The sequence below is a fragment of the Argentina anserina genome, chromosome 7 (assembly GCF_933775445.1).
Source record: "Argentina anserina chromosome 7, drPotAnse1.1, whole genome shotgun sequence".
NCBI lineage: Eukaryota > Viridiplantae > Streptophyta > Magnoliopsida > Rosales > Rosaceae > Argentina > Argentina anserina.
The window spans coordinates 2,762,113-2,776,378 of record NC_065878.1 but is presented as its reverse complement, the minus strand read 5'-3'; the positions used below and the strand labels follow the sequence as shown (position 1 = coordinate 2,776,378).

The 14,266-nt window shown below is 36.0% G+C and overlaps 2 protein-coding genes across 3 annotated transcripts; both read left to right on the top strand.

Moving 5' to 3' along the window:
• The first annotated feature begins 397 nt into the window (after positions 1-397).
• LOC126802741 (zinc finger BED domain-containing protein RICESLEEPER 2-like) lies at positions 398-1,055 on the top strand. Its single transcript, XM_050530424.1, has one exon. It carries the CDS (start codon positions 405-407, stop codon positions 1,053-1,055), a length of 651 nt encoding a protein of 216 aa, XP_050386381.1. The 5' UTR covers positions 398-404.
• A 6,901-nt stretch (positions 1,056-7,956) lies between these two features.
• LOC126801809 (annexin-like protein RJ4) lies at positions 7,957-10,844 on the top strand. Of its 2 annotated transcripts, none has more exons than XM_050529272.1 (6): positions 7,957-8,091; positions 8,950-9,095; positions 9,543-9,758; positions 9,935-10,147; positions 10,283-10,372; positions 10,456-10,844. In XM_050529272.1, exons 1-6 carry the CDS (start codon positions 8,019-8,021, stop codon positions 10,657-10,659), a joined length of 942 nt encoding a protein of 313 aa, XP_050385229.1. In that variant the 5' UTR covers positions 7,957-8,018; the 3' UTR covers positions 10,660-10,844. The 2 variants fall into 2 exon arrangements, with proteins under 2 accessions (XP_050385229.1, XP_050385228.1); XM_050529271.1 differs by lacking the exon at positions 7,957-8,091 and adding an exon at positions 8,673-8,802.
• The last annotated feature ends 3,422 nt before the right edge of the window (positions 10,845-14,266 follow it).

Sequence of the window (14,266 nt, the reverse complement as noted above, 5' to 3'; positions counted from 1 at the left end):
TCACAGCACATTTTCTAGATACTGAATGGAAATTGCACAAGAGGATTCTTAGTTTTTCTTACATGCCTCCACCTCATAATGGTAGTGCTTTGGCTGAAAAAATCAATTCATTGATATGTGAATGGGAAATTGATAAGAATTTGTTCTCAATTACATTAGATAATGCATCTGCAAATGATTCTTTTGTTGAGAAGTTGAGAACTCAGTTGAACTTTAGGGGGCTACTTTTGCTAAATGGGAAATTTTTCCATGTTAGATGTTTGCTCATATCTTGAACTTAATTGTTCAAGATGGATTGAAAGCAATTGATGATTCAATTGTGAAAGTGCGAGATTGTCTCAAGTACATAAAAGGTTCAATGGCAAGGAAGCATAGATTTTATAGAATGTATTGCACAAGTAGGAATGAGGGGGAGTAAAAGAGCATTGAGACAAGATCTCCCTACGAGGTGGAACTCGACTTATATTATGTTGGATAGTGCAATTCATTACCGTCGTGCTTTGATCAACTTTGCATTAATTGATTCTGATTTCAAGTGTTGTCCATCTCCTGATGAATGGGACAGAATACAGACAATTTCTAAGTTTCTTGGATATTTTTATGAGGTCACTTGCTTGTTTTCGGGAACCAAGTATCCTACATCAAACTTGTTTTTTCCCAAAGTGTTTGTCATCCAACATAACATCCAACTAGCAATGAAACACAGAGATGATTTCATGAGGCGAATGGGAGCTGAGATGAATTTAAAGTTTGAAAAATATTGGTCAGATTACGGCTTGATCCTTGGTATTGCAATTGTGCTAGATCCTCGGTATAAATTGGATTTTGTACAATGGGCCTACAAGAAGCTTTATGGCGAAGAGTTTGAGGAATTCAAGGAATTCAAGGACACATTAGTTTCCTTATTTGATGTATACATGGAGAGGTGGTCTAATCCTGATGATACTTTAAGGAGTGAGAGTTGCTCTCAAACTGAAGATGAAGAGAATATTTTGCAGGAAAACACAATTAATAGTCTTGGACATTATGAATTTTCTTGTATTGATACATTATGACTAATTTGCATGTTTGGTTTATATTGTGAAGGATTTTGATGCCTCTTACAAGAACCGGTCAAGTTCGAGTATGAAAACTGAACTTGACAAGTATGTTGATGATGAAAGGTTGGATAGAAGAATGGAGTTAGATGTTCTTTCTTGGTGGAGGATGGAGCAATTTCGGTATCCCATACTTTCCCGCTTAGCTAGTGATGTACACACGATTCATGTGTCTACTGTTGCATCTGAATCTGCATTCAGTATTGCCGGTAGAGTACTGGATCAATATCGTAGCTCATTATTGCCTGAAACCGTCCAAGCCTTGCTATGTACTAGAGATTGGTTGTTTGGTAAGAAAAGTAAATTCTCTATCACTTTCTAGCATGTCTTAATTTCTATGTTAATACTTATTTATATTAATTAATTTTTTCTTTCTTTTTTTATATTTATTTTAGATGAAGACCAAGTTGATGCAGATGAACTCACTGAAAATGTGTTGGACTTAACAATGGAGCAACAAAGCCAAACAAGTTGAAGATCTTTGCACTTTTTAATTAAATTTAACAAATTCTTATTGCTTTTGTCAAAAATAAGACCAAAGAATATGAGTTTTTTTTTTTAGAAAGCAAATAATAATAGAGTTTAAGGTACTTGTTTAAAAAAGAAAACCTAAATGAGAAAAAAACAAATTTACAGAATTGAAAAAAAAACAGAGAAATTATAATAAAATAATATTGTAAAAAAAGACCTTAACGGGCTTAACGGGTTCCAACGGGCAACCCGCAAACTCAACGGGTTGAGCCCATTATAACCCGCTAAGCTTAACGGGTTGTAACGGGTTAAACCCGTTAGGCCCGCGAACCCGGAATAACCCGCCCTAATGCCAGGTCTAGTACCAAGTGCGGCCACATCCGGGTTTTGATGCATAAATTAATACTAAACGAAAAGAAAGAACTGCACATAGTTTTGATATTGGGTCATGTTAGTAAATTTGTTAGATTTTACTTAATGAGAGTTGACGGTATTTATATCGCCAACACGTTAAAATACTGATACTTTAAGCATGTAAGATGACACTGAAAAAAAACGTATAAATACATGTATTATTGTATTTAAATTTGGTTTTATATGTCGAGCTAATTGTTATTGTTTTGTAATTGAGCAATTTCCTCATACATGAGTTCAGTACTTACACGGCCAAAAGGACTCAACTGATAAGAACAACAAACTTAGATTACGAAGATGCCCCTAAAAAACCGGCACTAGCTTATGCGATCCTTTTCTTGTCTGATGGTGCTCCACTATTGTTTAGCCCAGTTGTGATGGTCCTAGCTAGAAAGGGGTGATGAATTGGCTTATGGCATCCGATGGATTTGTCACTTGATATTTGAGTTTGACAGATTACAAAACAAGAAGGTGATCACCATTTTATTTTGCTATTAATTAAGCAAGCTTTTATTATCCATAATTCATATTTTGTTTTGTTAGACAACACATTTTTGATGTTTATATCATGTTAATGGTTTCTGCTAATGCGTCAACACAAGGGATGATCAAAGTGCTTCATCATGCAACATAGTTGAAGCCGAAAGAAACTCTCAGAGGTTCCTCTATACCCCATTGAGACATTTGTGTAAGCCCAGTTAGTGAATGAATGTTCTAAAAAATTCCATATTTTGGTATCTGAAAAAAAAAAGGCATGTGAGATATAAAAGAGTTGGCCATTTGTCACAAAACAAAAAAATCTAACCCAAAGAAAGCTCATTGCAAAGAGTTCTTAGTTGAGTTGCATTGACAAGATATCCAACTGATGAGCATTATATGTTGATGCAGGCAAGTATAGATAGTTTGTAATTTGGAGAACAAAACAGAAAATTAGTTAAAAGTTGAAAATAAACGAATAACATGACATCATGAATTCAACAAAAGAACCCCAACTCTTTGTGTGTTCTGGTAATACTTCCATCTAATTAATTTGGAATAATAAAGATAGGCAACAAAAAATGGTTTTCGAAAATCAGATAACACAATCGCAAGTCATTATAAAACATAAACAAATCAAGAATCAAGCACAATTATATCCTCATTTCATAAGATAAAACTTCCATTTCATCCTTACTTTCCCTCTCAAGCAATAATGGGTCCAAGGAATGTACCAATAACTGAAAGTTTAAATACATCAGAATTCAAAAACATTTACGCTCAGAAACAGTCTTGCACACAGTTCAATACAAAGAACACATTGTAGGTCAGGACTATTGGTTTCAACAATAGAGCTCTCCCCAAATTTAAAGAAAATCTCCGTATGAAAATAGTTATACACAGAAGAACCGCTTGAGCCCCTTGTCCAATAAAACATAATGTTTTTGACAACAAAAATCACAATAGGCATGGAACAGCTCATATAATTTTTCATGTCAATTACATAGCTTTCTTTTCTTTTTCAAATTCTTGAATAAAGTAAAACTTAAACTAAAACTAGGTTAGAGTGCAAGTCCTGACTATGTAGATCTGTGAAAATTAAAAATAAAATCAATATCTGAAAAGATATACAAGTCAACATTATCAAGCACATTTAAATTAGTCTACAAATTTATATTACAGTGACTTAAAATGATAATCACATTGTTACGGATCCATTTACCAAGCTTGGAAAGCTGAGGATATAAGCGTGAAGGGATAATGCTTATATTCAAGAAATGGATAACTAACTCAGTAATCTATATTCGTAGTATTGAGATTTGATAAAAATGGAAATTGTAGCTTCATAAATCATAAGAGGCTAAAACAAGATATTTGTAAACGATGCAGCTGGAGAAGTCTACATTGATATACTAGATGAATTGTGATATTACTCAACGGAGTTGTTGCACCCTGGAATAGAAAACCAAATGCAAATCTGTGCAAGTCGAAAATTGCAAATTTCAAGAGAAGCCACAACACAAAAAGAAACAAAAAACAAATGTGAGTGTAATCTAGATCATGGAATCAAAGAACATACCATCATGAAGAGGATTATCAACTCAAGATTTAGAGCCCAAGCGGTGAACCCATAACTCTTTGATGACTGTTTAAACTATGGAAAATTTGTAAGCTATAGTGTAATATTAGAAAGCTTGAAGAGGTTAAAGATCCACATAAGTTAGCTTTATTAGCATTTCAATTCTAGCAAACCACATTGCTATAAATTAACCAAGATGACAAGAATTAAACAGTCCAAATTATTTCCCTCACCTCCTAACTACTTTCTTGTTAACACCAGATTCTTCTCTCTCTACATGATTTAATGTCTTTTGGGTGTTGCTTCTGTTTCTGAGGTCTTTGACACTGAATTCTTGATGTGTTTTCTATTTTTGTTCATGTTATCTCAGAGTAGGTTGTCATTTATTGTTATCTAAAGAAGCCTTTCATCTAATAATTGGGTTGTTGAATGAACAAAAATTTATGGCTTTGGATGCTCTATCTTTTTTGACAGATTGGTTGTTATGAAATTCAATTTACAATTTTACATATATTTCCTTCCAAATTCACTTATTTTCCATGTTTGAAATTATTGGGTTATTTATGTCAGGATACCACCTTTAAATTGTAAATCCCTTCTCCTTGCATGCATGTTTCCAGATCTGTTGCACTTGCACACCAGTATGACTTTAGCATGTGTAAAGCTGACTCTAGATTTTTAGAATGAAATTGTAAGCTTGTATGGATTAGTCATAGATTGTAGGGCTGTAGCAATAGTGACTTTACTGAGAAATTGATAGCAATTTCTAATCTTATGTCATGTGTGTTAGGGCTCAGCTTGTTGGATGGCCACCAATCCATTCATTCCGGAAGAATTCAATGGCATCCATTCCTACAAAAAGAATGATGATGTAGAAGGCAACATGGGAGCAGGGTGTCTTTATGTCAAGGTTAGCATGGATGGTGCACCATACCTGAGGAAAGTCGATCTCAAAACCTACGACAGCTATGTGGATCTATCATTATCTTTGGAAAAGATGCTTAGCTGCTTTACTATTGGTAATTCTCGTTTTAACTCTCATATTTGTTGTCAATCTCTCTATCCCTATAAAAGGTCTGGTAGTACCTTATGTTTGCATTCATTTGGAAGAAGTTAGGACTAAAAATGAATGAAAAAGTTGGGGAAATGTTTGGATGCCCTTACAGTTAAGCATACATCAGGGATTCATATCTTAGAAATTATTTGATTGGTGTAATACTTGTACACTAGGAATCTAGGATACATACTGTGTACATGTAATAATTCTTTGCAGATGTGTTTTGAATTCCAATGGAACCAGAGTAACCAACAACCTCAATTACTTCATGTCATATTGTCATTCCATTGGACTTTCTCATGATTCAATTTTGATGTTAATTGAATTTTTCTGGGTCTATATGTAGAAAATTATTATATTTGTAAAGTGATACATATTACAGGTACACATGTTGCCGCATAGAAGTTGAGGGCAGTTGCGAAGATGTTGAGACTTGAGAGCTTGAGAGACTAGGTGGTTAATTAGGCATCTTTCCATACAAGAAGAAAGCTGATTATGTTTTATGCAATTGTCTCAAAGGAAATGTGCTTGAAATTGTAGACATTGAATTTTTATCAATGATTCATGGTTATTACCTGTTCTATAAAATTTGTTTATATTTTCTCAATTCATAATTGGTTATAATTATCCATAAAAAGAAATCAAAAGTGAGCTAATAAATAAAATAAATAATTACAAATCAAAAATGAATTAATTCGGCTCCGAAATGTACGGTGATGATAGCTATATGGTTATTAATGTAATCTGTATTCAAACTTTATATCTTTAACCAATTGACTCAAAGCACGATAGATTGTATTCGTGGGAGACCTTGGAGTTTTGAATGGGTGGGCTCCTAACCCACCAATGTAGAGCAATTGTGATATAAACGCGCAATGGCCACAGGAGTAAAGGGGACGATCTCAATTAATGTCGCTGCAGCGTGGGTAACCCGTTTCTGCACAGAAATTCGTGGGTAATTGGCCAATGCCCACGAAAAAGATACGTCCCTAGTGCAAAAAAAATTTGTAGTGTAAGTTTGAAAAATATAACACAATATTTCAGCAAATGTTTGACAATATTAGATTCATATTCTGAATAAATACGCGTAAAATAGCAAGAGCATTGGTTACCCATTCGAACTAGGGAATAGAGAAGGGGATGAAGATTAGATATCCTAATAAGCTTGGCAACCGTTAAATGATGATGATATATAATCCTTTTCTTATTCGAAGTTTTGGGATGCTATTCTAAACGTCTATATATATTGGAGAAGTGGAGCTGATCAATAAACTGAACCTGGACTTTTACTTCATCGCAGTTGATCGAAGACCAATCAAGTTTTCTTCAAGCAAGCATTTCAGGACACCATGTAATCTCCTTCTGAAAGTTAAATGTGACAAGACTGATATAAGATCCTGTAACCCCTAGTGAAGGCAACATCAGAAGTAGTTTTATAAAAAATAGTATTTCTCAGGAGGAAATAGACCTGCAAGTATCCTTCTCAAAGTCCTCGCAATTTTCTGTTGAGTTGACAAGATTACTATTGAGGATTTGTTTCACTTAAAGTGATCTTGCGTTTGATAAGTATTATTCCGACTTATGATCGATCACTAGCTTGATTCTTTGTTAATATGCATTTGATTGTATTTCATTCCCTTTTTTTTTCCTTTCAAGGATCGGACTATTATCTATTACCTAAAATAAAACATTCACATAAATACAAATTCGACGTGCATCCGATTAGTGTTACATGTGTGTGATTACAACCATCTCCATGTAAAAATTAGAAAGAAGAATGGATGTTCCCAAAGAGTAAATAACAAGCATACACTGAAGGCTTACAGGCGAACATTAAGAGCAATATATAGAACCGGCCGGTAGTTAGAGTGCCTGCTCCTGCTAATTCGAACTTCACAGTTGATGTTAAGGGTAATACTCTTTTTTTTTTCTTTCCAAAAGTAAACATTCTACTTTCTAGTAGAGGATTCGAAATTTCTGCTCAAGTTCATTAATTACTATATTGTTTCAAGATGAAATAATTGTGTATTATTGAATGATATGGGGGCCTATATATAGGCATTACAAAACCACAATCCCGTAGGATTCAGAGTCCTAATCTATTACGGAGATGCTAATCTATCTCCTAACAGGAAACCTATTAGGCTAAGACACACACAAAGGTAGAATAGTAATTCTCCCGGAACATATATATATATATATATTGATAATGATCGAGCTCTATCCTTCAAAATTTGCAGTTTTTAATGTCCAAGTTTTAGATTAATGCTGCAGTATCGAGTCATCGATTGCCTGGCGATTAGAAGGTACCCTAGCTGAATAAATCCCATGCCAGAACAGACTCAAGAGAGGTTTGATGCACTTAATTTCCTGTTAGTCCTGTACTAGCTGGTTTCGAATATTGTCCAAGTTATAAGAAGGCTGAATCCATATTGGAATGAAATCAAACAAAAAATTAAGAAAATTTCATCACGCTTTTTCTCTTCTTCTCGATCGAGATGGAGAGAAAAAGCAATAAGAACCATGTGTCAACCATCATACGTTAAAGAGATGAACCCAATTAAGAATATCATTTAATTAACCAAGATATAAAGCAAATTAAAGAAGCCACAGATCAGCAGCACCATTCATGTTTTATTTAGTTTTTCCTAGTTTGTTTTAACAATCGGTACGACTAAGGGTGCATAAATTAGATGAACAAAGCAAGATATATATTCTTTCTTTCACATGTAGCTTGATCAGTTAAGCTGAAAACCAAACAAATGGGTTTTGTCAATTGTGAGGTGGCCGGCCGTGAGTTACAATGTTGAGTATTACAAGAATTTGAGTCGTATATAAACGCTCACATACATGGACTGGTCTCTCACATTATTGTTCTGAAAAACAGAACTACTAGTTACTAGAGCTTCTACAACAATCTTCAATGGCTTCCCTCATTACTCCAGATCAATTTTCTGCTAACGAAGATGCAGAGGCTCTCTACAAGGCATGTAAAGGTATGTGAACAAATTGTGATGTGCAGTAAAATATATGTGAACTTTGTGGCAAATATGATGGCAATGTGATACTATATATATATATGATCATTTATATTTAGAAAATGAATTTGAAAGCCTAAGGTAAATGATTCCGAAACTCAATATATGTCAACATTCTTGATACGGTCATTATGAGTTGGCTATAGGTGTATTATTCATCATGATATGGTACATTAATTAATTTCCTTGCACATATGGAACTAACAGGATCAGCATTTTTGTGTGTAGAGAGGAATTGTAGTACGCGTAAGGAAAATTTGATAGAGTTGAGAAAGAATCTAAGCGTTTCAAGAGCCATTTCAAGAAGACCCTATTGTGTGTACATGATATGTCATTTGTCTCATTCTTTTACAAAGCCAACCAAAACACACCTAACACAATCCCATTTGGGGAAGAAAGAAGAAATTGCACAAATTTAATTCAAAATTTAAAACAAATCAAAAGGCTCAAAGAGAATAAAGCACCCATTTGGGCTCCTTAATGGCATTTGCTATAAATTTGGGCATTGTAAGAGCCAGAACACACTAGTGAAAGACTCCAACATATATAACCTTCTTGGTGTTTGTCGGAGAGAGAGATAAACAAAAACTTCAAGAATGGCAACCCTTGTTACTCCTCCAAATTTTTGTGCCAATGAAGATGCAGAAGCTCTTCGAAATTCTGTGAAAGGTGTTTACAAAGATAATTTCTTTCATAGTTCATATATGTGCATCTGCAATAGATCTTGTACGTTTTATACTTTAAAATCATGTCGACTGATTTGTTTCTGTTTTTTTTAACTGATTTGTTTTTGTTGGTAACTGTATTAACATGTAGGATGGGGGACTAATGAGAAGGCTATCATCTCAATCCTGGGTCATAGAAATGCAGGTCAAAGAAAAGAGATCAGAGCAGCTTATGAACAACTCTATCAAGAAGATCTTCTCAAGCGCCTCGAGTCTGAGCTCTCTGGTGATTTTGAGGTAAGGATATCACTAAAAATTTATATTAAGGTTTGTATCTTAGTGTATCCAAAAGACGTAGAAATCTCCGAACGGTTTTGTCCTTTTAATACAGAAAAAGAGGAACCGGTGGAAAAGAGAATATCTAGAAACTATATTTTTTAAATGATCTAGCAGCAAACAGATAATTTTGTTTTAATGTGATAATGATTTGGATGAAATTTATGTTTAATTGGTCTAACCTATGTATCAGTTTTCTGACTATCAGATCATATTTTGACAATGTTAAAAGCTATGTTTGACTGTAACATTTTACGACAGATTATCAGTTGCATTCACCCATTTCGTTTAGTTTTCGTTTTTTGAGTTAAAAGAAAAGATATCCCGATCCTTTTCTATGGCAATTTAATTGAGTAAAGAAGCTTATGTTCATATTTTTCATTATTTTGGGATTATATGCATGTATAGAAAGCGATGTACCGTTGGATATTGGATCCAGCAGATCGTGATGCAGTTTTGGCTAATGTGGCCATCAAGAAACCCACTGACTACAATGCCATCATCGAAATTTCCTGCATTCATTCTCCGGAAGAGCTTCTAGCTGTAAGAAGAGCTTACCAGCTTCGCTACAAGCACTCTCTGGAAGAAGATCTAGCTCAACATACCACCGGTGATATCCGCAAGGTACATGCTTTAGCCATATGACACATTATGCTGCTTGATTTGATTTTACTGCATCTTTAAATAAGGAATAATTGGCCAATAAAGATCCTATCTAAATAGAAAACTTGTGGCTAGGATATTTAAACTAGACAATAATAATTGTTAATGGTACTTTTGGCTTATGGTGAATGTTGCAGCTTTTACTTGCTTTGGTGACTGCTTACCGTTATGACGGTCATGAGATCAATGCAAAGTTGGCAAATTCTGAAGCTGATATTCTTCATGATGCTATCAAAGAAAAGGCTTTCAACCATGAAGAAATTATCAGAATCCTGAGTACAAGAAGCAAGACACAGCTCATGGCCACATTCAACAAATACAGAGATGATCAAGGCATTTCTATCAGCAAGGTAAGAACAGCACAAAGATTTACGGCTTAAAACACCAAATTGCGAATTTACAGTGTCAATACCTTAAAAGTAATTAATATCTGTTTAACAGCACTTCAGTTTTTCAACTGATTAGTATTTTATCTCTTTTCTCAGAATTTGCTGGATGAAGCAGCTAATGATTTCCAGAAGTCATTGCATACTGTCATTCGATGCCTGAATGACCCCAAGAAGTACTTTGAGAAGGTAGCCAAAATTTCCTTTGTCATTCTCTGATTTGCAGCTGATATATTATTCTGAAACTTATACATATTCACCGGTGATTGAAGGTACTTCGCAATTCAATCAAAAGGGTTGGCACCGATGAGGATGCGCTCACTCGTGTGATTGTTACAAGGGCAGAGAAGGACTTGAGGGACATTAAGGAGGTTTACTACAAGAAAAATAGTGTTCCGCTTGAACAGGCTGTGGCCAAAGACACTTCAGGGGACTACAAGGCGTTCCTCCTTACTCTGTTGGGAAAGAAAGACTGAGTTCCTTTTGTGAGCCATTTAGAATAATCTAGCTACTGCAGCTATGAAGTATGTGTGTCGGTCATTTCTGTTGGTGTCATTGATTTTCTTGCGGTGTGACTATCTATCTTTATCTATTTCTGAACTTGGCAAAAATATTTATATGAAGAGTTTCTAATTAAGGAATTTAATGTGCATTTCACCTACCATCACTACTGTTATTTTTCCAACAATGATGCCAAAGACTATCTCATACTCGCACAATGTAAATGAAGGCTTCCTAGCAAAAATAGTCATTTGAATGCACAGTTATGCACAACAAGGGAATGTTAAATTTTAACAGTTATCTGAGTGTATGCACAATGCAACATAGGTTTCAGCTCAGTAAGTTAATTATAATTTTCGACTGCAAATGGTGACTACCTGGGAGTATCATTCTTTTCTGTAGTAGTGTAGCTCCTTGTAGTTCAGGTTTCTTGTTTCTTTAATTTATTTTTTTATGGGAATAACACTGAACTCTTGGATATCCATGAATCCAAGAACCAAGATGGAGGTTAAGTGTAATGACCCGATTTTTCGGGATCGATTATTTGAATTGGTAGAATTGTTGTAAACTTTGTTCGATTAATAAAACGCGTTTGTTTCGCTTTTTGACGTTGTAAATTGGAAACGGAAACGTTATCGGAACTTTTAATTAGAAAAACGTTACGTTTCCGCGACGTGAGAATCGACTTTTACTCCGTCGTTCGTTCATGAAAGCTTCCTTCACGAAAGTTGTAGAGCTCGTCGTTACGAGTTCGTGGACATGTCACGCGTTTTAATCGGACGTCGTACGTGAAAGTTACTAACGACGGAAGTTAGTTTCCGATTTTGGAAGTGAGTATAAAAGGAAATTTTTTAGGAGTAGAGTTTCCATTTTCGGAAACCCTTTCTCTCTCACTTCATCCGCCTCCCTCCTTCTCTCTTTTCTCTCTCTCTCCCCGATCGATCCCCCTCAGCGCCGCCACCGATCTCCCCGCTCCGGGCGACATGGCCCTCACCGCCGACGCCTAGACCCTCCCCGACTCGACTCCTCCCTCCCCTGAACAAGGCGCGACGTTCCTCGCCGCCAAGAAGCCACCCCGACCTCCTGTGGTTCCTGCGATCCTCTCCGCCGTCTGCGTCGTTCACGGCGAGACTAGGGCTCGGAGACCAGCTCGCCAGCACCTCTCCTCACCCCGGTGCCACCTGCGACGAGATCGACAGTCGGAATCGTGTCTCGAGCTCGCCGTTGCTCAAACTCGACTCTGCCGGCAACTCAAGCCCTTCTGGCGGTTCCACGACTTGAATTAGGTAAGCGTTGGTCGATTTGAATTGTTGTGATGTTTGTTGGTGTGATTTTGGGTTGATTGGATCGATTTGGTGGTGGATCGGAGGAGGGGAGGATACCGCCGCCTTAGGCGACGCGTGTGGGTGCGTGAGGAGGGTAGGAGGCGGCAGGAGGCCGTGCAGGAGAAGAAGAGGGAAAATGGAGGGGTTTGGGGGCGGCGGTGGCGAGATACGCGCCGGTTTTAGAGTCGGCGCGTGGGCCCCACGTGTTGTCACATGAGTGGCGCGTGAATAGTGTTTTTGAAACAATAATTTTTGTACACTTATTTTTATGTACGGTGAATGTAAAAAGTAATTTACATACAATAAATGTGAATTTATTTTACGTACAATAAATGTAAATGTAAATTACTTACATTAATTATAAAAATAATTTCTGAAGGGTAAATCTGTAATAACCCAAATTTTCAATACCATTTCTTTTAATTTATCAGAAATTAAGGTAATGGTAATTTGATTTAATTCACATTTTACGCCTTTTATTTTGTCGTTCGAAATAGAAATTGGTTTCGAGAGCCAAAGGTGTGTTATTTGATTAAGTTTATTTGACCCAAGAGTTGACTTTTAATCCGTCACTCTTTTCAGGAAACTTCATTAATGAAAGTCGTAGAGTTCATCAATACGAATTCGTAGACGCTCAGCACGCTTTAATCGGATGTCGTATGTGGAAGTTGTTAGTAACAAAAGTTTGGTTTCCGATTTTGGAAATAGTTTAAAAGGAAGGAGAGGAGATTAAAAATCAGAAAATCAGTTTTTTTTTTCCAAAAATCAGCTCGAGTACTGTTCACCTGACCCAAAAATCTTCTCCGGCTGATTTCTCCACCATCCGACGTCGCCTCGTGTCGTGCCACCTATCAAAATGACGGGCTCGACGAACTCCATCTTTTGGGCTACGCCTTGCACTCTGGTGACAACCACACACGGTGCAGTAATCGCCGGAAGTTGCTGCTGTGTCGGCGCCGCCTCCTCCGGCCACCATAGCTCGAGATTCTTGGGGGGTTTTGCTTGTCTCAGTCCCAGCAACATTCCCACAAAAGGAATCGAGCCAAATCGAAGTGTAAGTACCCGAATCAAAATTTCAATTTTCTAGGGTTTCTGAATAGTGCCGAATTTATGTTCTTCGTTGTTTGGACTGTTTAGGCTAGGATTTAGACCTTGGTGTCAACTAGAAAGTTGTTGGAAATGTTGTTTAGGTTGTGGTGGTGAAATTTGGTGATGATTGGTGGCGGTCAGTGAACAGTAACTCCGCTTGAATAGTATTGTGAATAGTGGTCTGTAACAGTAACTGTGAACAGTGACGCCGCATGAATAATGCATGTGAATAGTGATATGTAACAGTAAATGTGAACAGTGTATGGTAAAACAGTAACTGTAAACAATGTTTTGCAAAAATAGTACTGTGAACAGTGGTTTAGTAAAAACATTGATTAGTAAACATGAACAATGTTTTATGAACAACATTTAGCTGTGCTGAAATCGTCACCTGATATTTTAAGTATCATTTTCTAAGAATTTATCGCGCTATTAGGTGACTGACGAAACGAGTGAAGAAATTACTTTTAGGGTCGTGGAAGTTGCACGCTGGAAAGAAGGTGAGTAAAATCTCACATATTTACGAATCTACCCTTGCGGTGATTTCAAGATTTTTGCAAGAGTTTTAAATATTGAAATACGACATGTATACGATATAGTGGATTACATATATATTGTATAAATGGTAATAAGTACATATATATATAGTTTGCTATATTATATACTGTTATGAATTCATTGGAATTTGTCATTTCGATGACGAGAATGACGAGCATGTGATTTAATTTGTACAATATGAGGTGTGATTATTGTACGTGATTTTAACATGGAGTTTGTTAAAACGTTTTGTCTTCGGACGAGTTTTGTTTTCGAATGAGTTTTGTCTTCGGACGAGTTTTGTCTTCAAATGAGTTTTTGTCTTCGGACGTGTTTATGGAATAAGACATGTATATGATATAGTGGATTATATATATATTGTATAAATGGTAAATATGTACATATATATATATATAGTTTGCTATATAATATACTGCTATGACTTTATCGTGATTATGTCATTTTGATGACAAGATTTATATATCGAGCATGTGATTTTGATTTGTACAATATGATGTGAGATTATTGTACGTGATTTTAACATGGAGATTGTTAAAATGTTGATTTGTCTTCGGACTTGATTTTGTACAATATGATGTGAGATTATTGTACGTGTTTGGCAAGTCGGAAC

Coding starts and splice junctions, on each gene's coding strand:
- LOC126801809 (XM_050529272.1), top strand. CDS start 8,019: ATGGCTTCCCTCATTACTCCAGATCAATTTTCTGCTAACGAAGATGCA. Junction 8,092..8,949: donor TCTCTACAAGGCATGTAAAG/GTATGTGAACAA, acceptor ATTAACATGTAG/GATGGGGGACTAATGAGAAG. Junction 9,759..9,934: donor CCACCGGTGATATCCGCAAG/GTACATGCTTTA, acceptor TGAATGTTGCAG/CTTTTACTTGCTTTGGTGAC.
- LOC126802741 (XM_050530424.1), top strand. CDS start 405: ATGAGGGGGAGTAAAAGAGCATTGAGACAAGATCTCCCTACGAGGTGG.